General features: G+C 39.4%; 4 protein-coding genes across 8 annotated transcripts in view; 1 reads left to right on the top strand and 3 right to left on the bottom strand.

Annotated features, from left to right (window-relative positions):
- Positions 1–330: 330 nt before the first annotated feature.
- Positions 331–11251, bottom strand: tom1l2b (target of myb1 like 2 membrane trafficking protein b). Of its 2 annotated transcripts, XM_077501599.1 has the most exons (15): positions 11126–11251; positions 10620–10704; positions 10093–10171; positions 9474–9623; positions 7976–8110; positions 7758–7904; positions 7053–7169; positions 6842–6975; positions 6722–6773; positions 4327–4498; positions 4136–4262; positions 3960–4056; positions 3514–3573; positions 2790–2826; positions 331–1984 (listed from the first exon to the last, which is right to left on the bottom strand). In XM_077501599.1, the coding sequence occupies exons 1-15, from the start codon at positions 11175–11177 to the stop codon at positions 1836–1838; spliced, it is 1593 nt and encodes a 530-aa protein (XP_077357725.1). In that variant the 5' UTR covers positions 11178–11251; the 3' UTR covers positions 331–1835. The 2 variants fall into 2 exon arrangements, with proteins under 2 accessions (XP_077357725.1, XP_077357726.1); XM_077501600.1 differs by lacking the exon at positions 3514–3573.
- A 710-nt stretch (positions 11252–11961) lies between these two features.
- Positions 11962–17915, bottom strand: atpaf2 (ATP synthase mitochondrial F1 complex assembly factor 2). The gene is made up of 8 exons (XM_077501615.1): positions 14148–17915; positions 14027–14071; positions 13769–13917; positions 13542–13639; positions 13381–13461; positions 13146–13258; positions 12913–13028; positions 11962–12572 (listed from the first exon to the last, which is right to left on the bottom strand). Exons 1-8 carry the CDS (start codon positions 14266–14268, stop codon positions 12435–12437), a joined length of 861 nt encoding a protein of 286 aa, XP_077357741.1. The 5' UTR covers positions 14269–17915; the 3' UTR covers positions 11962–12434.
- On the top strand, positions 14671–19200 carry LOC144004457 (glucose-induced degradation protein 4 homolog). The gene is made up of 6 exons (XM_077501618.1): positions 14671–15059; positions 15420–15479; positions 15741–15848; positions 15931–16032; positions 16106–16236; positions 17948–19200. The coding sequence occupies exons 1-6, from the start codon at positions 14868–14870 to the stop codon at positions 18009–18011; spliced, it is 657 nt and encodes a 218-aa protein (XP_077357744.1). The 5' UTR covers positions 14671–14867; the 3' UTR covers positions 18012–19200.
- A 431-nt stretch (positions 19201–19631) lies between these two features.
- Positions 19632–21033, bottom strand: part of tex2l (testis expressed 2, like) — a 40031-nt gene continuing 38629 nt past the window's right edge. For all 4 annotated transcript variants that reach the window (XR_013279375.1, XR_013279372.1, XR_013279373.1 and 1 more), the window contains one exon: positions 19632–20914. The gene's annotated coding sequence lies outside the window, so the exon portion shown is untranslated. The remainder of the gene's footprint in view (positions 20915–21033) is intronic.

Genomic DNA, 21033 nt, shown 5'->3' on the forward strand with positions numbered 1-21033 from the left:
AAAAAAAAAAAAAGCCTTAGTGTACATGTTCTTTTTTTTTTTTTTTTTTTTTAAATTTAAAATTAGCCTTACCGCCTTACGAATTAAAGGTCTTACTATACATGGTAATTTTTGATAGGGGAAAAAAGCCTTGCTTTAGGTGGTCTTTTTTTTTTTCCATTAAAAAAATAAATAAAAAAATGTTTAAAAAAAAAAAAAAAAAAAAAAAAAAGACTTTCTGGTGGTCATGGTCTTTTTTTTTTTTTTTTTTTTAACATAAAACTCAAACTCTGCGAGGAGAGGACGCGCCAGTCAACTTAATAGGTCATTAATAAAACCCACAAAACTTAGTCAGATGTCATACTGCTAAGGTTTTATTTAGTTCATGCAGATGTCAAACACAAAGAGAAAAATCACACACCTCCAGACGCACATCAGCATCTCTCGTCGAGTGTCCAGTGAAGCACACAAAAATACATATTCCAAAGACGACACACTGGCATCAACCGACTCACAACAGGCTAACGGCACACCTGCAACGTACGAGGTGTATCAGTAAAGTACTAAGTACTCGCAAATTTTGCCTCAACTCGCGCACTGATCAAATATTTCAGGATTTCTGTCTTTTGTGACACCAGTCCTGGAACTTTCCTGACACACTTCTCGCACGCCTACCGAAAGATCTGCGAGGGGAGGACGCGCCAGTCAACTTAAAACAATAAAGATGGATCCTTCATGACTCCCATGATAAGTGACGATTCGATACGCGTTTACATTCAAACCACAACAACACCAACAGATCCAAGAACATTACGTACATCAGCCAGCAGCAATGTATAAAACATATCAAGACTCCATAAAAAGCCACAAAAATAAACAATTGTCCTCACATAGATCATTTCCCCATATATATTTTCCTTGAGCACAATAAAACCGGTTAAAATACTCATCTGAAGGGGGTACAATTACAAATAAATTATTTCAACACTCCCTAACTTTTTTTTTTTTTTTTTTTTTTTTTTAAATTACATCCAAGTGCTCCTCCCTCAGCTGATTTGCATACGGTACAAATTCAAAATGTGCCGCCGCCGTCAAAAATTGCACACTCGCTCCGAGCTCGTGGAAACGCGTTCACGACCGTCAACAGCTGAAAAGGTCTCATTCATTTGTGGGGAACAAATAGCGGCGCTGGAAAGGTCAACGCAGAAGTGCACACAAAAGCCGAAAAGGGGACGAGACCGATTTGAATTCGTTCTCACGTCCGTTTCCAAACGGAAAACACATTTGGTCCTTACAGCTGCCCATAAACGTCTTGTCAGCTGATCACACAAACAAAACCAGTCAACTAAACAACACAAAAAAAAGGCAAATGTACCCTAAATAAAGCATTTCTTCATCCAACTACGCCAAACGTTCCCTTTGCTTCTGCAGCATCGTCCCTAATCACACAGCAGCCAGAAAATTACAATCTCATTGTATATTAAATTTCTCTCATACAGTCGCAGCTTGAAATATACACGCAAGATCTTTTGTCATTTACACATTTACAGTAGTCGAACTCATGCCGATTTGGAGAGGGGCAGAAACGGCAACGCAATATTCGTGTAGGAATGTTACGGACAAAAAAAATAAACCCCGGAGAATTTAAAACCTCAATGACGAATCGTGTGTTAAAGCATGCGGGGAGGTCAACATGCTAGCATGAAGACACAATTTGCAACGTATGAAAATAGAGCGTTTTGTTGGGTTTTCCCCTTTTCGATAGATTCCCTTTCAACGACGATGTGGATCGAAATCGTGTTATCGGACGGCTCTCGGTCCGGGTCTCCCTCTCACGTTAAATGGAGACGACGCGTCTACATGGCGAGCAAAGCGTCCTCCGGCCGGTCGGGCTTCTTGCGGCTGGGGGTTCCCTGCGCCGCGCCGGGTTCGTTACTCGGGGGGGACGGCAGGTTGGGGACCATCTCGGCCGCTTTGGCTCGCTCCTCCAGGAACTTGTCAAACTCTGAAACAATACAGGTGAATCAAAATATGCAATGGACCAAACATTACAGTAAGTAGTGTTTTACGTATCATATACGCTAACTTCTGCTAGCCTCTCTATGGCTTTTTACATTATATGTTAGCATTAAGGCACTTTTGTTTGACTAAATTATATATATTAGCTGATTTTTTTTTTTTTGGTGCTTAACTCATTTGTTGCCAAAGACGTATAAATACGTTAGTTTTTTTATTTTTATTTTTTAAATGTTTTAAGTGGCCCAAAGACGTATTTATACGTTTTTTTGTTTTTGTTTTTCTTAATGTGAGAGCATACAGAAGGCTTTGAAGCAGGCTCTCAACTGCAAAGAACGGTTGCAGAAATGGTAGTTATTAGACAAAGAGCCAGCAGGTGGCAGCAGAGCAAATGATTTGTGAAAAATTGATTGTTCTAATGCTAATTGCTGCAAAACTGAAAGAGATAGAAATATACTTTTTTTCCCTGATGAAAGATGAGAATGTAATCTTTCTTTTGATAGGTTCCATGTTTTTATAGCAATATAGCACAATATTCTGTGGGCTTTGCAAAATCAGTCAAAATCCAGTAAAACAGCCGGGAGCGAATGGGATTGCGAAATGTGAAAATGGTTGGGGGGGGAGAATTAGTGAAAAAAATATAGAATATTTTTTTGGTTTTTGTTTAAGTGTGTTTTAATAATCTTTAACCTATTAAAATGATCACAACATGTATGCTAAGTTGCGTTAGCCTGCTTATGTATTTTCACACTGCAAATTAGCATTGATGTAGAAGTTTACTGTGCTGTACTTACCTTCGCTCGTCACGCCTTCCTCACCTTCATCTCCTTTCTGTAAACAGGAGAAAGTGTTTTAAATGTGATAGCGAACCCTGTAAACACGCTCACGCTCATAGCGGAGGCAACCTCAGAGTCAGCATGCAAACATTCTCTACGAATAAACGCTCACCTGTTCGGTCAGACGACTGTGTCATACTGACCCCTTGCCGGTCAATTAACACTCACCCCCAAAAAAAGTTCTTAAAAATGGCACCAATGTGCAACAAGAGAATTATATACCCACAGACATGACAGGATTACATATTAGTGTAAAATGAGCATGAGAAGAAACTGTGCAAAAGCAGATACATATGAATTGGATTTGTGTTTGAACAATACTAATAATATTAAAAATGTAAAAGAAATGTGTTATGTTACGAGAATAAAGACTACAAGAAAAGTGGAAGAATAAAAGTATTATTTGGAAGAAAGTCCTAACAATATGAGCATAAAGCCAAATTAAATGCATGAAAAATGTGTAATTGATGCTCATTTTTACATTATGCTGCCATGTTAATAACCACTGATTCCCACAAAAGAGTGTTAGCAAAGTCATCGAGGATGTTAAAATGGAATGAGCAGAGGAAGAAACAAATATTCCCAAAAGTAGCGAGACAAAAAGGGAGAAAACAGAATGGAAAAAAGTCGAGAGGATGCAGAAATAATACAGAACAAAAATCCAAAACGATGATGGCCTCACCACATCAGTACTTAGCCACTCCTCTATGTCATCCATGACAGAGGCCTGGCCTCCGACACACTAGGGGGCGACAGCAAAACAGACGTGGGGTGGCCCAGTGGGGGCGGCAAAGCCACAAAATAAAGAAAACAAAACCCAGCCCCAAAACACAAACGTGAATATGACTTCATTGAAAGTTACTTAATGAAATATATCAAATAAAAATACATTTAAAAGCAAAATAATAATCATAAAGTGATGAAACATGTTGGTGTAGGTGTTCATGAAAATACAACCAATCATTGAACACAAATATTTCTAATGATTCTGTTAAAAAGGTCGGAATTAACAAGCTGCTATCTTGATTTGTTATTTGGCTAAGTAGCATCTGGTAATGTTTGCAACCGGGTGCAGACTTTGACATCTCCAATTCACAAATGAAAGAATGTTTCACTTGGGAGACTCACAGCTGTTGCACGCGGCTCTTTGACCTCTAAAGTGGGAGGAGCAGCAGCAGGAGGAGGAGGAGGAGGAGGAGCAGCCTGGCCGTCCTCTGCCGGAGTCCTGAGAATTCAAGGATTAACAACAACAGCAGTCGTATCAAAGTCACGATTCCACCGAATTGTAGTTGGAATTCATTTACATTTTGTTGGGTTCCGGGAGCGATCCGGTCCTGGTTTGGGCGAAGACGTCGAACTCATCCTGGGAAGTTGGAGGCTTGCAGCTGGATAAAGAGCTCAGAGTGCTGCTCACGCTGTCGCCGCCCACATCTGCAAGGGGGACGTCAATGAAAACTCCTCACGGTTTTTGGTGCTTTGCATCCCGAAGCCGTACCGAGTCCGGCCAGGCGAGAGGCCAAGGTGGCCGGGGAGGATGGTCTCCCGGCGCCGGCGGTGACGCTCGGCGGCAAGCTGCTTGGGGCGGCGGCGTTGGGCAGGTTGCTGACCACTGCTGGAGAGGCGGGGCCCAGATCGATCAGGTTGTCCTCTGTCGCTTCACTTAACACCTGGTGGGGAAGAGAGAAGAATCATGTTGTGAATAAGACAAAAAAAAAAAAAAGAAAATGGGGGAAAGCGGATTGTTCGGGTCACGTTCTTTACCTGACATTGTCTGCCATTTAACACAATCAAGTGCATAGATTCATTGAGGCTGCATTAACAAGACATGCTATAACGGGGTAGCCAGATTTCAAATGTCCATATAGGCTAAGACTACTTCAACCGGGAAGTCAACCCAAAAACATTCTTTACAATATGTTCTATGCACCTCAACTAGTCGAAACACGTTTGTTGTATGAATTAAGCACCGAAATCCACCCCCGTTTCGATCCATATCAAGGGGCGGCCATTTTGTCACAGTTGCTCAGATAACGACCAATCGCGTGTCATCTGTTTTCTGAATTTCGGTCATGTGATGTTTGCAAGTTTAGCCATGATTGGTCGTTACCTGAGCAACTGTGATGTTATTATCTTCAGTCGACCAGCAAGTGGCAAAATGGAAAGTGGATTTTGCTGCTTAATTTATATTCCACAAAAACAATATTAACTCTTTTGCTCCTAATGACTTATAAATACGTTTTTTATGTTTTAACTAGTGTCCCAAAGACGTGTTTATATGTTTTTCTGTTATGCTAGAGCATACAGAAGGCTTTGATGCAGCCTCTCAACTGCAAAGAACGGTTGCAGAAATGGTAGTTATTACACAAACGGCCAGCAGGTGACAGCAGAGTATAAGAGATCAACCAGGGCTATGTTGAAAAAAAAAAAAAAAGAGGCTCAATTACTCACAATTTTAAATAGGTTTGTGAAAATTTATTAAACTTAAATTCTAATGCTAATTGCTGCACAATGGAAAAAAATTGAAATATACTTTTTTTGTTTTTCTTCTTGATGATAGAAGAGACTAATCTTTCTTCCATGCTTTTATAGCAATAGAACACAATATTCTGTGGGCCTTGCAAAATCAGTCAAAGTCCTGTAAAACAGCCGGGAGCGAACGGGATTGCGAAATGTGAAAATGGCTGCAAGCGAATGAGTTAATAAGAATGCTCTTTTTAGACAAATGGGGGTGCACGGAACATATCGTAAATAACATTTTTTGGGGGGGGTTGACTTCCCTTTTAACAGACTACTGGTCTTTTAGGGAGGCTGACATTAGTATCATACTTGCCTGTCTCAGCTAGCCACAGAAACAGAGAACGAAAAAGATCAGGAGGGGGGGAAAAAAAAAAAAAAAAAAAAAAAAAAAAAAAAAAAAGAGATAGTGAATACAGTTACATGCCTGACAGTGGCACAAAAACTATGGAATGTATACAGTGCCTTATTTAAAGGAAAGCCAACAAAGATGCAGCTAAATGTCCTTACAGTGTTTTGATAATGTCGAATTCTGTAATACAGAGTGCATCTCTAATGAATTTGAAAACAAATGCACATCAAATGGATTATATCATTATCTTCTTAAATTATACAGGTGTATCTCAATGAATTAAATTACAGTATATAGTACAAAAAAAAGTCAAACTCCTTATATAGATTCAATCCAATCCATTTTTTTTTAAATCACAATTAATCACATGGGTTCAATAATTAACCAGTGATTAATCACAAATTAATTGCACATTTTATATGTTTTAAATGCACAATTTTTCATCTTTCATACTCTTGTTACCAGAAAAAAATTAGCCTAATAGAAATATGGTTGTTTGTTTGTGTTCATTGAATTTCATATTAATTCACAAAGTTATGTAGTGTACTTTAAAAATGTGTGTGAAAAACATCTGTGTTGAGATCATTTTTCTGCTCCCAGATGGCATTAGCGTTTCATGTTAGATATTTGTGAGAATGAACAGGGCATTTTCCTTTCCATATTCAGAGCTGGCTAATTGTGAACTTGTGCGCATTTTTAAAATGATAAATTACAACTTGATCACAAATATATGCAATTATCTGTAAGGTGATTTTCCCAAAAAAAAAAAAAAAAAGCTATTCATGCCCTAATTTAATGACAGTGTCTTTGTTGCATTTCCATTTAATTTGGCATTCAAATCAGTGAACGCCCGATGACATATCAGACATTGCGAAGATGACTGGCAACATTCAAACCCACGAGACACAGGCTGAAAGGCAGCGATGTCGACGAGTGAGACATCATGCAGCCGCGGGCGTAACAGTAGCACTCAATGACAGACAGACAACGGAAACGTTCCCCCCCACCTGGAGTACTGACTCACCCCATTGTTGACAGTCTGAGCTGCAGACCTCCCAGATCGGAACCTCTCGTATCTGCAGTGGCAAAATGGCACGGGATGTTAAACAAATATGCGCCAAGTCACGTATTCAGCTGTTCTCACCTTTCATAGCGCAAGAAAATGTTGTTGAGGTCGTCGTTTACGTGCAGCAGCTCCTCAGTCACTGCCTCGTTTGACACGCACGAGATGAGCTCCACTATCCTCTGCTGCATGGCTCGGCAAGTCCGGTTCAGCTCCTGAAACGCACGCAGTATGAAAAGGTGCTAATGAGACACGCGTGCGCGAGCAGTTCAAAAGACGAGGGGCTCCTTGCCTGTAGTAACTCGTAGTCTGAAGTGTCCTCCTGTCCCGGAACCATCTCAGTCAACATCTCGGACATGACCTTCGTGTTTCCTCGAACGACATCCAACTCGCTGCGCAGTCTGCAAATCTGGCAGAGAAACAAAAGAATTCTGAAAGGAGTTTCAAATGATATTTAACTCATTTGCTGCCAAAAAATTTATATGCTCTATTCTAAATATTACCATTCTCCCAAAGACGTATTTATACGTTTTTATGTTTGTTTGTTTTTTTGTTTTATTATTATGCTAGAGCATACAGAAGGCTTTGATGCAGCCTCTGAACTGAAGAGCATGGTAATGGCAATGGTAGTTATTACAAAAACGGTCAGCAGGTGGCAGCAAAGTATAAGAGATCAACCAGGGCCATGTTGCAACAAAGCTGTTTTCCGCACACTTTTAAACAGATTTGGGAATAGTGATGAAACTTAGCTATATTCTAATGCTAATTGCTGCAAAAGAGATAAAAAATTACTTCTTCTTTTTTCCCTGATGAAAGAAGAGAGACAAAATTTTAATTTGGTAGGTTTCAAGTTTTTATAGCAAAAGAACACAATATTCTGTGGACCTTGCAAAAGCCAATAAATCAGGGGTTGCTTCAGTGAAAATGTGTTTGGATCATCGTTGACCTTGACTAGATTTCAAAGGTTTGGACGTAGTTCCTCATTGAAAAACACTACCTGTTCAGGTGTTGGGTTGATGGCTCCAGACGTCTGAATGTTTGGAACCTGAGGTGTGGTGAAAGCTGTCGGAACAACATGCGGAGCAGGCTGGGAGGGGGCGCTGTACTTATGCAGAGTCGAGTCTCCCTCCGGTGCAGATGCGGTCTGGGACAAAGCAACAAATTAAATGACAACACAAAAAAACAATCAAATGCTTGTATGGGATGTCCTCATACCCGCTGAGGTGTATGAATCGGCGAGAGGGTCTCCAGGTCTGACAGAGGGAACTCGATGCCTTTTCTCTTTAGCTCCTCGTAGATTTGGACGACGCCTGTGAGGTCGGGACTGCTCCTGAACGCATCGGCCCATGCCTGCAGTTGCAATCGCAGGCGAGCAATATTGCAGATTAACTTCCATTAAAAAAAAAAAAACATTTAGGAGCTATTGCCACACTTAAATGACATTTAATCACATAAAGTGTAGACAAGACAGTGTAACAAAAAAATAAAATAAAATATCAGAGGCCTTGTTTTGAACTTGTTAGCTTAATGCAGGGGTGTCCAAACTTTTTCATTTGAGGGCCACAAATCAGAAGGACGCAAGGGCCACATAATGTTATGAAGATAAATTGCGTTAAGTCATAAAAATTGTGCAAATAATTAATTTGTGCTTTTGCATATTTAGAAAAATGCTACAGTACATAAACCAGTTTCTTTGTAATATGGCAGTAGGTTTATTATATGTAGTTTTGGAATTTTTCATTTTAGTTTTTATTTTGTTTTGAGTTTTTTGTTGTTGTTTTTTTTAATTTAGTTAATTATTTTTCAGGGGGGTTCTATTAGTTTTTTATTAGTTTTAGTTCTTTAATAAATGCTTAGTTTTAGTTTAGTTAGTTTCAGTATTAGTTTTAGTTTTTTTTCTCTTTTTAATGTGTATGACTCGCGCACAACATTTAAAAAAAAAAAAACACCATGGGCGCAACGTCATTATTCCGGATTATATCAAAATAAAACTACTAAAAGTCACATTTCAAATCATCCCCAAAGGCTCATGCATTAAATTACCAAAGACTAAAACAAAGGACATTTTTACTACAATTATAGTTTTATTTTAGTTAGTTTTGTCAACATCAAATGTAGTTTGTTAGTTTTCTTTTTTTAAAAAGCATCTTCGTCTTTGTTTTATTTCGTTAACGAAATTGTTTTTTGAATTTTAGTTTTTTCGTCAGTTTTAGTTAACTAAAATAACTTAATAGCATCTGTTTTTCGACACCTTCCCTTCTTACTTTGACCATCTCCAAACATTTTTGTTTGTATTTTATTTGAACTGAGTCAAATGCCATTTTTAGCATATGTCGCGGGCCACTAAAAGATAGACGGCGGGCCGCAAATGGCCCCCGGGCCGTAGTTTGGACGCCCCTGGCTTAATGGCTTGAAAAAAAATAAAAAACATTGCTATGCTTCTATCCTGGCTTCATAATGTGGCCAACTGGTGGAAATAAGAGCATTGCGAGGTTACCTGAGCTGAGCTCTGTAACATGAGCTGCGCTGGGTGAAGCCCCAGAGACGCTCGCTTTTATCTGACTGCACCTTGCGCGCTGCTGCACAACCTCAAACGTGTCATAAAAACCTCATTTACTGTCGTGATCATAAATAACCATTTCTCGATTGCGGCACATGAAAAAAGGTAACCAAACTGCATGTGCGTGACACGATGCTGTTGTTTTTTTCTTACCTGAATGAGCGCCAATACTTTGTCTTGAACGATAGTGGGAGGGTTGTTTTTGGGAGAGATGACTTTAACGAGAACGCCGTCCACAAAATCCCTGCTAGTGACCAGAGCATGAAACCGGTGGCCGCAGTTCTTCACGCAAGTCTCCAGCACCTAACGGGAGCAGAGAGGTGAAAAAAGGTCAAACCACCGAGCTTCAACTTATTGTGACATCGTGATAGTACAAAAATGCTGTCCTGGCTGCTCAGACCAATATTTAAAAAAGTGACAGTTAAGTAGATATCAATATTAGAAGAACAATGTGGTATGTACACAGCAAGAGGCTCACCTGCCTGCCATTCGGTAAATAGGTGTATTGAGTTTTGTTAAGCAAAATGGTTGCCTTCAGCAAGACTTATGTATGTGTACATGCTTATGTGATGGGTAAGAACATAATGAGTTTGTTTTATATTTGTTGTACACACTTATTTATGTATTTTAGTTTTTATCTTAAGCAGAGTGTTACGATGGCAACTATTTGACTTTTGGAAGAGATTAATTTGCATATTTCCTACTGGGAAGTGTGTTTTTAAATACAAACAAACCTTCCATGGTTCGCTGTAATTCTCAGCTTTGCACTCACCGTTAAAGCCAGCATCACTTCCCTGTAGTTCCTATTGCCATTCAGTCTCTTCTTCACTGCTCTAATCGCATCTTTTGGCCTGCACACAAACACACACCTCAAAATTAACGACGACACGTAGAATAATATAGCAGAATTGAGAGATGGAATCTGTAAATCAATGATTCTCTCAAACTTGTATACAGAGGGTAGTAATGATTAACTCATGGTTTGTTTGACTAGTTCTACATAGGATATAGATCTCATACAATGAATACCGAGACAGGAAGAAACTCAGATTTAAGAAGTGTGCCATGCAGAGGCTTGACCCATCTAGGGCAAATTACAACTCACTAATCAAACACGCTCTGAACTTCACACAACGGCTTAACCATACAGAGATAAGCAGCGGGGCCTACCAGAAATCATATTTGCACAAGTAGAGATAGGCTTCAAATAATACAAATATAAAATAAGGCAAGTGTGTGTGCTACCACAACATCTAAGAAGTGATTATTAAATGTGTTGATTTTTCTCTGTGAACTTACCCGTCTTCTGTTTCATTTATAATATCACATATTTCCATGTTCAGCGTCCAGTCTTCACTTGGTAGCGATCCGTCAGTTGCTCTTTCTTGAATATAAATAAAGTGGGGAGAGGGGAAAAAAATGTTAAGTCACCTCTCAGACGCGAGTAAGAGTTCATAAGAGGGGATGACTAATGCTTAGCTAACTACTGGCTAACTTAGCTGTAGCTATTGTGATTCAATACGTCAACGCACGAGCGAATGACTTTGCAAATGTTATCTACGGCACACTAAGCACTACAAACGACAAAATAGTTCAAATGTTTTGGTAGCAATAATGCTAGAAACGACAACATATGGTAACTACGTTAGCTAGGCGGCTAACGGAGATAGTTTTTAAAGAGCACTGACGTTAGCCTAATGCTAACATGCACGTAAACAACATCGGTACGGATTCGATGCATTTTCAAAATATAATCGCATAAATGAACACAATATCGTTTCTCTGGTGCTTTTTTTTTTACATACCAATGCAATGCCCGACTGGGGTACTGTACGGATTTCCCATAAGGAACTCCATCTTGCCCGTCAACAAAACAAGTCAGGTCAGGCAATGGTGATGTTGCTAACATCAGGAAACTTCCAGCACGCCCCGCCCCCCACAGACATGTTATTGGCTGAGACACGCTGATCTTGAATGCGATTGGTCAGTCGCGACTTCACTCATCGAGGCAAGACGATTATAAATAAAAGGCTCCAATGGTTGCGACAGTAAATTGTTTTATGGTTCTGTCGCTTGCTCGGATTTCGTTGTAAGAAAGTATTTTAATTTTTCTTTTAAATTGTGTGTGTAAATAGAGAAGCGTGTCTAAAAACATTGGTGTCAAAGTTGCGGTACAGGGACCCGGCCACGTTAGCAAATCATGTGCCTCAACTTCATGTTTTGTTAAAAATACCAACAATGAAAACTGTCGTAACCTTGAAAACATTTTGTTACCAGGTCCCATTTTAAAATAAAATGACTAATAGTGAACACGTTTAGCTTCTAATTTAAAAAATTACCCATCAATTGAACAGACATTTATACTGTTTCAGAGTCATTACAGCCCTCTAATGATGATGTGGTCCATGGCCAAGATAATTTGACACCTTTGGTGTAAAAAAAAAAATGCTTGGCAATTTTAAATGACCACTGTGATTTGACTGCATGAATGTATGCATATTTCTGGTGGTAGTTCCTGCTAATTTATGGGTCAGAAACAACAATGTACATTACAGTGATTTAATTTAACACAAGAGATGAACTAAACATTAAAGTCACATTACTTCAACTAATACGTGTCTCTTTAATACAGAGAAGAGTGTGCATTCCTCACATGTTTAGCATACTTTATTTTGGCAACCAGATCAGGGTGTACCCTTCAGTTCGGATCGGCTCCACTTCACAAACACACTTCATGGAGATAAGCAGTATAGAAAACGGATGGATTCAATGTACAGTCAATGAAAACGGACACATGTTGAGAATTAATGACCAAACAAAAACAAACGTCTCAAAGTCTCCATTGTCTTTATGAGTGCCAAATATGTCACAGCTGACTGAGAACCAACTGGAGGCTCAGTGGGTGGTGTCGCATTTGGCGTCTGTCATACTCACAGACAGAGGAAAAAAAAAAGAAAAAAAAAGGCTGGCAATGTGTTAGCCAGGGTGGAGATGACTACAATAGACGGAGACAGCTGTCAATGCAGAATAGAAGGAACGGGATGCATTCTATTTCTGACTCATACATTGTGGAGTGTTGTCAGTTTGGCCGGAAGTCGCATGCAAGCTTCTTCCTCAATCCTGCAAAAGTTTGCGTTTGATAGTTGAACTCTCAGACGAGAGTTGTACAAAAAGGGCCCCGGCGGCAGTGCGAGCCCTCAGTTCATACATGTCATAGTCGTGAGCCCACTCCACATTGCCCCAGAACTGAATCTGTGACGGAGGGGGAGGGGACAAGGCAATATTAGTTGAATCAACAACAAATACAATTCCATGATGTCATTGCTGCTGACCAAAAGCACAACTCAACTTTATTTACAGCTATTACAACAAAAAAAAAACTTGTCGAATATGTCAAAAACTGCTCATTTAAAATGTAAATCATTGTGATTGTTTCTCAACTAAGGGTAACTAGGAATTGGACTGTGTATGAGACAACAAAGTGTGTCATGCATTGATAAGGTCAAAAGGCACCACGAGCCGATTTACAGCCCATTATGACCTCTTACATGAGCAGATTATTTGTGTGTGTGTGTGTGTGTGTGTTTTGTACCTGGTATTCCTCCTCCAGCCTGGAGAGCAGCACAGCCTGCTCCACACTCAGATGTCTGTCAATCATCCCTAGCGATAACACGACGGACTTCAGCTGGGTGATCACGTATTCCAGCCCTACACCGAAGACAGCACGTTTTTATGGCGCTCTACTTTGGCGACATAACAATCTGAAATTCGAGTCAAGCTGCTTCAACGGCAATTCTTATCAACAAATAAACAATTTATCGAAACCTGTGAGAGACCAGAAGTTGTACGATTTGAGATGTTGGCAGAATGTGTCTTTGGTTGCCTGAGGGATGTCGGGGCCCATAATACTGGATGAGGAGCCGATAGTGACGTTATATCTGAAATTCAAATACAACTAATAAACATCTTGAAAGGCCTTTACTACATTCCCATCTAGAACAACTCACAGGTACACCTGCACAAACTATTGCGATTCATGTTATACACTAACCATGCTTACCTGTTCTCAATCCATTGCAATACAGGGTCCCACTCGTTCCTCTGTAGATCAACCAAACCATACGGCTCATCCACTCTGTAACTACACCAAAGTCATATAGATTTGACGGTGAAATTGTTCCTCCATTTTGTCTTTCAATGACTTAATTACCACTAACATACCAAACAGTGTCTGTCTCCAGAAACTTTAAAGCGGCGCCGATCATTTGGTCCTTGTTGCGTTGTGTCGGATTGTCCAAAGCAGTGTTACAAAGTGTAGTCTGAAAAAAAAAAAGAAAACGGTACAACAAATTGGAATCGGATTGTTAATATTGTGGCTGGTTCGTGCTAAATATTAAACGATCTTATAAGAAAGACACTTAACGTAAATGTCAAGTTACTATCATTACCAGGTGCATGGTGTAAAACTTGAGCGTATCCCTTTGCGCATCCCACTCAGTTGCCACGGCGATGGCAAGGGCTTCATTTGGCACGGTGAACAGCTTCCCTCCAGGAGTTTTCAGCTTCCTTCGGTCTAGGTTTATCTCAAATAAACCCCCTAAAAGGAAACAAATGAACAACACACAGTATTATTATCTTTTACAGTAAGAAAACATGTGATATTAACATCCACATCGATTATATCGTAAGTTCATCAGCTCACATACCTTCACCTTGGGATATACTGACATCCTGGTAAAATCTTTTTCTCTCTGGAAGCAAAATATCTTTTGTTGAGAGTCTTCCCAGACATGGCTGATGAATACAATTATCAGGTAATCATTTTACCTGTTGTGGCTGATGACGAGTATTTTAACGAACATTTGTAGTGCTGAGGATTCGGGTGTATTTTCGACGGCGACAGGACACTTCCAAACTGATGGCGGAGTCTTGCAAGGTGTCTAAACATTGCAGCATTTGCCTGACTTTACTGTTTACGCGAAGCTAGTGTAGCTAAGGAGCACAAACACGCTGGGTTCTTAGATAACGAGACGCCGCATTTTTACGCGTGTATTTAGGAGCATTCGCATCGCATTTTAATATCAGTTTTTAAAATGTTAAAGTCTACCTACTGACAGTTTTCATCTTAGTTGCAGCGCTAGTGTTCAACAACACGCGTGTGACCTTCTTCGAGTGTTAGGCAAAAGTGTAGTACAGCTTAAAAGTAGGGAATTGTAGTTTTCTAGGTGGCATTCTGAGCCCTTACACAACACGAAAAAACTACACCCCTAACCCGTGAAGCTTTCCGCCAAATAAACCAATAAGAATCTACGATCTAAGCACGTCGAATAGTGTTAACCAATGAGAGGCGCGGATGCTTTCCCTTCGTCGTTGCGACGAAGTCCACTTACTTTCCTGGGAGCTCGGTCCCTGGCAAACTAGGTTTCAAGGGGATTTTGGAGGCTGGAGGACAGCTTCAGCCCCTCCCGACGCTTCTTCGTGGACGCCGGCAACACGCAGACGGCTACTGACCAGTGTGGGGTACTGAGCCAGCGAGTCGCGGGAGCCATGCCTGTCCCCGCTGGATACATGAGCGACTCCCAGTGCGCGGCCTTCGCATCCTCGGCCTCGCTTATCCCTCCGCCCCCGATCAACACCCGGCAGCCCGGCGTTGTCACTTCGCTGTTGTATAGCGGCTCCAAGTTTAGGGGGCATCAAAAGAGTAAAGGGAACTCGTACGACGTGGAGGTTGTTTTGCAGGTGGGCGTTTCAAATTGCATTTTTCACGTGAAAGGTGACAGGGGGGGTAATGGTGATCTGTCAAACGGGGGTGTGATGATTGACAGTTGGAGAATCAATGAGCATCGGCCTCGCTCGCCGAGCTAGCAATCGGTTTAGCATCGCCTCAATCAACACTATTGCTCCATAATGACACGTTATCCACAAATGCCACTTTGTGTTTGATTTGGCATCTGTAGATGTCAATCTGATGAATTCCTCCTATTCACAACTGCGTGTTTCATGTGTGTCGTATCCGGAATGGCGGCATGTTAACTTGCCAATTCTGCTTTGAGGCTGATGTCAACATGCTCACTTGTTTGTTTGTTTTTTCCTCTCAAGCACGTCACCATGGAGGACTCTTACCTATGTGGTTACCTGAAAATTAAAGGACTAACGGAGGTGAGTTGAGCTATTATCGTGAATAACTAGTGTTTATTACGGATTTTATGTAGTAATTTTTTGATATGTTCTTATGTAAATAACATTGATCAAAAGTCTGTTGTATAGCTGTTGTGTATGTACCTTATATTCGCCCCAGTTTTTAATTAGATAATGAAATTGGTTCCACATCTGAACTCAAAAGCGCACAATTAAAGCTGGCTGTGACCGCACGTGTAAATGAATGTCAAAATGATAAAAGTCATTTGTCTGCTGGGGCAGGAATACCCGACTCTCACCACATTCTTCGCTGGAGAGATTATCAGCCAAAAACGTCCGTTTCTCACCCGGAAGTGGGATGCCGATGAAGATGTGGATCGTAAACATTGGGTAAGTATGAATCAATAAGCTGTTTCAGCTTCTTTGTTTTTTTTTCTTCTGAAATGACTAACGTTTCCCTTTTTGTCACCAGGGCAAGTTCCAGGCCTTCTACCAGTATGCAAAGTCGTTCAACTCGGATGATTTTGACTATGAGGATCTTAAAAATTCTGACTATATTTTTATGAGGTGGAAGGTAAGGAGTCATTTGATCACGTGACCTTAATCTACTACTGTTATTAACGTCAGGCACATTTGTTGTTCATCAGGAGCAGTTCCTGGTTCCGGATCACACAATCAAAGACATCAGTGGCGCTTCCTTTGCAGGATTTTACTACATTTGTTTCCAGAAATCCACAGCAACGATCGAAGGCTACTACTACCACCGGAGCTCGGAATGGTAACCACAGCACAACCATTTTTTTTTTTTTTGTTAGTTACCTTAGCAGCCCAGTTGTTTTTGGATTACATCCCAAAAACAGCTGGAAATTGTCAGAATATTCACGCTCTCCCATTACGTGGAAACTGGTGCTCGCTTTCCTTTATTTTAATGCATTGTCAACTTTTGCATGGAATCAAGTCAACACGTTTTCTCTTCCACATTGGTGTGAGTGTGCGCAGGTGAAATATTTAATCTTTTTCCTCCAAATTGGGGAATCATTAACAGCCCCTCACCTCAATTTGCTGCTGTCATACATCAGTAGCACAAAAAAAGAAGAAGAAAAAGAACAATCATTTATATCTGCATGTTTGTTCCGGACCAATTGGTATGAGAGTTCAAAGTTGAATGACACATGTGGCACCCAAGTAGTATTACAGCAGTATTTGTCATTTTTCACATTGAAACTTCATTCACATGTTCCTATATAGCACTATGGATGTGATATCCAAAAATCATGATACGATATTGTCACGACATTGTGGGGGGGTTGGCAATATTTAAAAAAGATCACAATATTGTAAAAAATAAATAAATAAATATCCAAGCATACATTGATCGCTTCACGAGCAAATTAGGTTCCCCTTCATCTGACAATTAGCATAGATTTTTAAACATAGAAGGCCAAAACATCCCTAATGAAAATTAAATTGCACTAATAAACTAGCCACTAGAGGGTGCTAGAACTGTACAAATGGAAATCAACCTGATTTGTTTTTTGTTTTTTTTACATGTGTTCCTTTTAAATATTGTGAACATGACGACAATGATATTGTGGCAGTTTTAATATCACAATATCACGATATTGCCCTTATCGCTACGTCCCTATATAGCACCATATTTTTATATATTTTGTGTTTGTGTTTTGTACAATTTTCACAGTTTTCAGCACAAATTGTAACTTCATCCCAAAGGGTTTCTGCAGGTCATTAAAAATTATTAAATGGATTTTGTTAAAATTAGTGCCTTAAATGGCATTAAAAAGCATTGAATACGATGCCTACAGGTACTAAAATTTTTAATGTAAAAACATTGGTTATGCTTGATTTCACATACAAAGTTGTGCAAAAGAGTCACTATAACACAATTTAGCAATAATAAATGTGATTTTTAAAAAAAATATTTAAAAGTCCACAAGTTACTTCATGTTCCAAATTCCAATTGTTTTGAATTTGAAAAGAAAAATGTACAGTTCCTGTGCTATCACCAACATCCAACATGAAACACTAATGCCACCGAGTGGCAGAAAATTACAACACAACTGACTCAATGTTTCAAATAACTGAATGACTTACTTTAACATTACTGTACCGCTTATCTAAAACGTACAACCACATTTGTATTTCATAACCATATTTGTCCACTTTTATGTCAAGTAACAAATATGAAAGACTTCAAAAGTACTTCATTGTATATTTAGAACAGATAAGGTGCGATTAATTGTGAGTTAACTGGAAATCATGCAAGTACGATTACAATTTATCAGCCCTAATATTTAATGTTTATATGTGTATATGAATTATGAGATGTGCATTCAAATTATTTTTAAGCTTTAAATTAGAGTTGTTGTTTTCGTAACCTGTAACAATTAACACACAAATAGTGGGCCAGGTTATGCAATCAAATTACTTTGCCTATTTTCATGTTAAGTGCGTTGTCTCACCTCATCCAGGTACCAATCTCTAAACCTCACCCACGTCCCCGAGCACAGTGCCGCCATCTATGAGTTCCGGTGACCCCGGCTGGCATCGTAGATCTTGTTTGATGGACTTGAGGCGAAGCAGAGGTCTGCAGATGCTACTGAGACTAGAAAAGAAAAAGAGAAAAAAAAAAAAAAGAAAAAAGACAGCGTGGGATCTTTACAAGACGCAGCAAGCCAACACGGGCTTGTCAGTTGGACGGACAGAGTGCGGAAAGACATTTGAATGTATGTGCATTTGAGTGAGGTTTGGGGGGGGAAAAAAAAAAAAAAAGAGAAAGAAAGAAAATGAAATGCAGTCGTGCTCCCTGGTTGGAGCGTGTAAAGTCGGAACCAGCATCGGAGCCCGGGTGTGGTTCTTCTTACCCGTCTTATCTTTTAAATGTCTGGCTTTTGTTTTGTAATACTTGGCACACTTCCTCAAGACACTTTATTAGCGACTAAGTTGGGACGGTAGCTTTGCAGAAGCTAAGTGACATTCGACAAGGGTTGGATAAGGATTCCTTATTGGGGGGGAGGGTCTGCTTGGAAAAACAGGAACGAACTGGGGCTCATCAGGTTTTCGAAATGGAGCTTTAATCAGCGCTTTAAGCTTGACGTGACAGTTTCTAGACGATTTGGTTGACGCGGATGTTGTGGCGAGAAAAGATGGACATGTCGCGGCACTTTTCTGCCCCCTAGTGGGTGACACGCTAAAAACAAGCAAAACTCCTTCCTCCCTTCGTGGTCATCAGATATGCTTTTGAATCACAAGTGATTGCCGTGGATGTTGTTCTCTTGTTACATTTGCACAAAGACGAATTGGAGTATGCTATTAATGCGAATGCTCACAAGCCCCTCCCCCTTCACAAGTACGGAGAAAAAAGCTTTTGAACGACTTTTAAAGCGGCTGACTGTTTGGAGTGTTGAGAGACAAATCACATTTAAGTATTATTAAGAGAGTATTTTTTACCCTTTTAACTTATAGAACTTTGCTTCCACTAACGTCTCTTTTGACTATGCAACCTGTTCAACATAGCACTCTCCAAACAACAAGCCTCCATTTTCAGAGATTTTATTCTATCCTTAAAATATATGAAAAAAAAAAGGAAATATTTTTCAGATTCCCTATGAAGTCCCTCCCTAATCGTATTATTTCCCTTGTCATGTGACCGTGCCATGATTTTAAAAAGTTTATCAGAGTTGTACTATAAACAGATCAAGACGTGTGTCTGCTTGAGATTGAACCCGAGTTGGCCTGAGTGATTGTATGGAATGAAACTTGGATTTGGAAAAAAAAGAAAAAAAAAAGAGAAATCATATCAAAACGAACCTGCTGTCTGCTTTTGGAGCCATTTTTTTTTTTTTTTTAATGTTTGCTTCCCTCTAGTGGGTGAAAATGGTTCATGCTAATTTGATGCTTTGAACGTTGCATCAGACGTTAAGTACAATGCAGTATAGTATTGTTAGTATTATTAATTAGTGAAACAAAAAACAATATGGCAAAAAAGCCTTATTATAATAATTCCTGCAACAATAAATCAAGTGCCACCTATTACTCTAACTGTTGCATCTCATTTAATTACCATGTGGAGAGACATGGATTACTCAAATTATTGGTTGACATTGAGTTAAGGGAAAAAAATAAAATTAAAAAAATCTCACTATTATGTTTAAATAGCATCACAAAGAATTTAATCAATTTTTGATACATTTTAACCATCTTGGACTGGAAATCAGCCAATCACAGGGCACACTTCTTAAAATAGCCGACTTTTTTTTTTTTTTCAGATTTTTCCGGAAACAACAGCAACAAAAAATTGAACAATTTGCATCATGAGCAGATGATTTAGGCAAAAAAAATAAAAATAAAAATTGTAAAGGAATGACTTAGGCGACAGACACTTTCAAAAACTCAAAGGGCTCACCAGTAAGCCGTGTTGGACACCACATTACGTACTTAAAATGTTAGGAATGAATACCGCCATCACCAAATAAAAAGTGAGCACTGCCTACAGGGAAGTCAGGTGAGTAAACACTACTTTAAAAAAAAAAAAAAAAAAAAAAAGCCTAGAGTTCATATTTACATTGTTTCACAATGAAGGGTCATGACTCGTGAATTTTAGAAATTGATGAACTAATGTACAACTTAATATGACAATGTACAAAATACAAGTACTCTAGTGTACATGATGTACTGCACTTGACATGCATGTGTGTTTGTGTGCTCATATTAATTCCGGCATGTGAACACAAATAAGTTTATTGATGCGTTATGTGAATGTCTAGACTGGAAATGATCATGGCGTGATGTGAGAACGCCATTGGGGAAACTAGCTTTCAGGTGTGAACTGTCAAAAGTTCACCGTAATCCTTTATTATGTAGCAGACACGTCAAATGACGTCTTGTTATGACAACTTTACAACCTGCTATGTAACAACGGTTAAACGGGTCAGCGAACTTAATTGTGATTATGTAATAGCAATCGACAAGAACATTAAGAAACGTTTTCTATGAAAACGGAGACAAACTGTGAAATTGATGACGTGAATTTACAGTTTTGAGTGCAAGAGATTGAAATGGGCTCGGAACTAAGCCAAGTAGAACACCGCAGTATACTTGAATAATGTCAAATTTGAATTTGAGCTTCCATTTAGTGTAGCAGTTCGCATTGATGCCCTGTGTCGTCACCCCAAACCAGCTCGAGAAACTGGATGGATGGAAGGTTCACTTTGAATGTTTGCATTTTGAGTCACGGTTAAGTGCTTCAGTTATGTACTTAGTGTGCTTGGAGCTCTATTGTTTGCCGGACTGCCATCAGCAGGCTGCTAAGGAAGGAATACCTTTTGTGTCCTGAGGTTATTGGCCACAGAATTAGGTACACTTGCCAAAATCTGATAAAAAAAAACTACACCAGTGGTCTCCAACCTGCGGCTCTTTACTCCCTCTCTCCTGTGGATCTGTAATAAATAAATAGACATGAATAGTTTTTATATATTTATTTTTTAGATTAAATATCTGAATTCATTAATTTAATAATAATAATAATAATAATTTAATATTCCAAAAGATGTGCAAG

Source organism: Festucalex cinctus, chromosome 17, assembly GCF_051991245.1.
Source record: "Festucalex cinctus isolate MCC-2025b chromosome 17, RoL_Fcin_1.0, whole genome shotgun sequence".
In the NCBI taxonomy this organism is placed as follows: domain Eukaryota; kingdom Metazoa; phylum Chordata; class Actinopteri; order Syngnathiformes; family Syngnathidae; genus Festucalex; species Festucalex cinctus.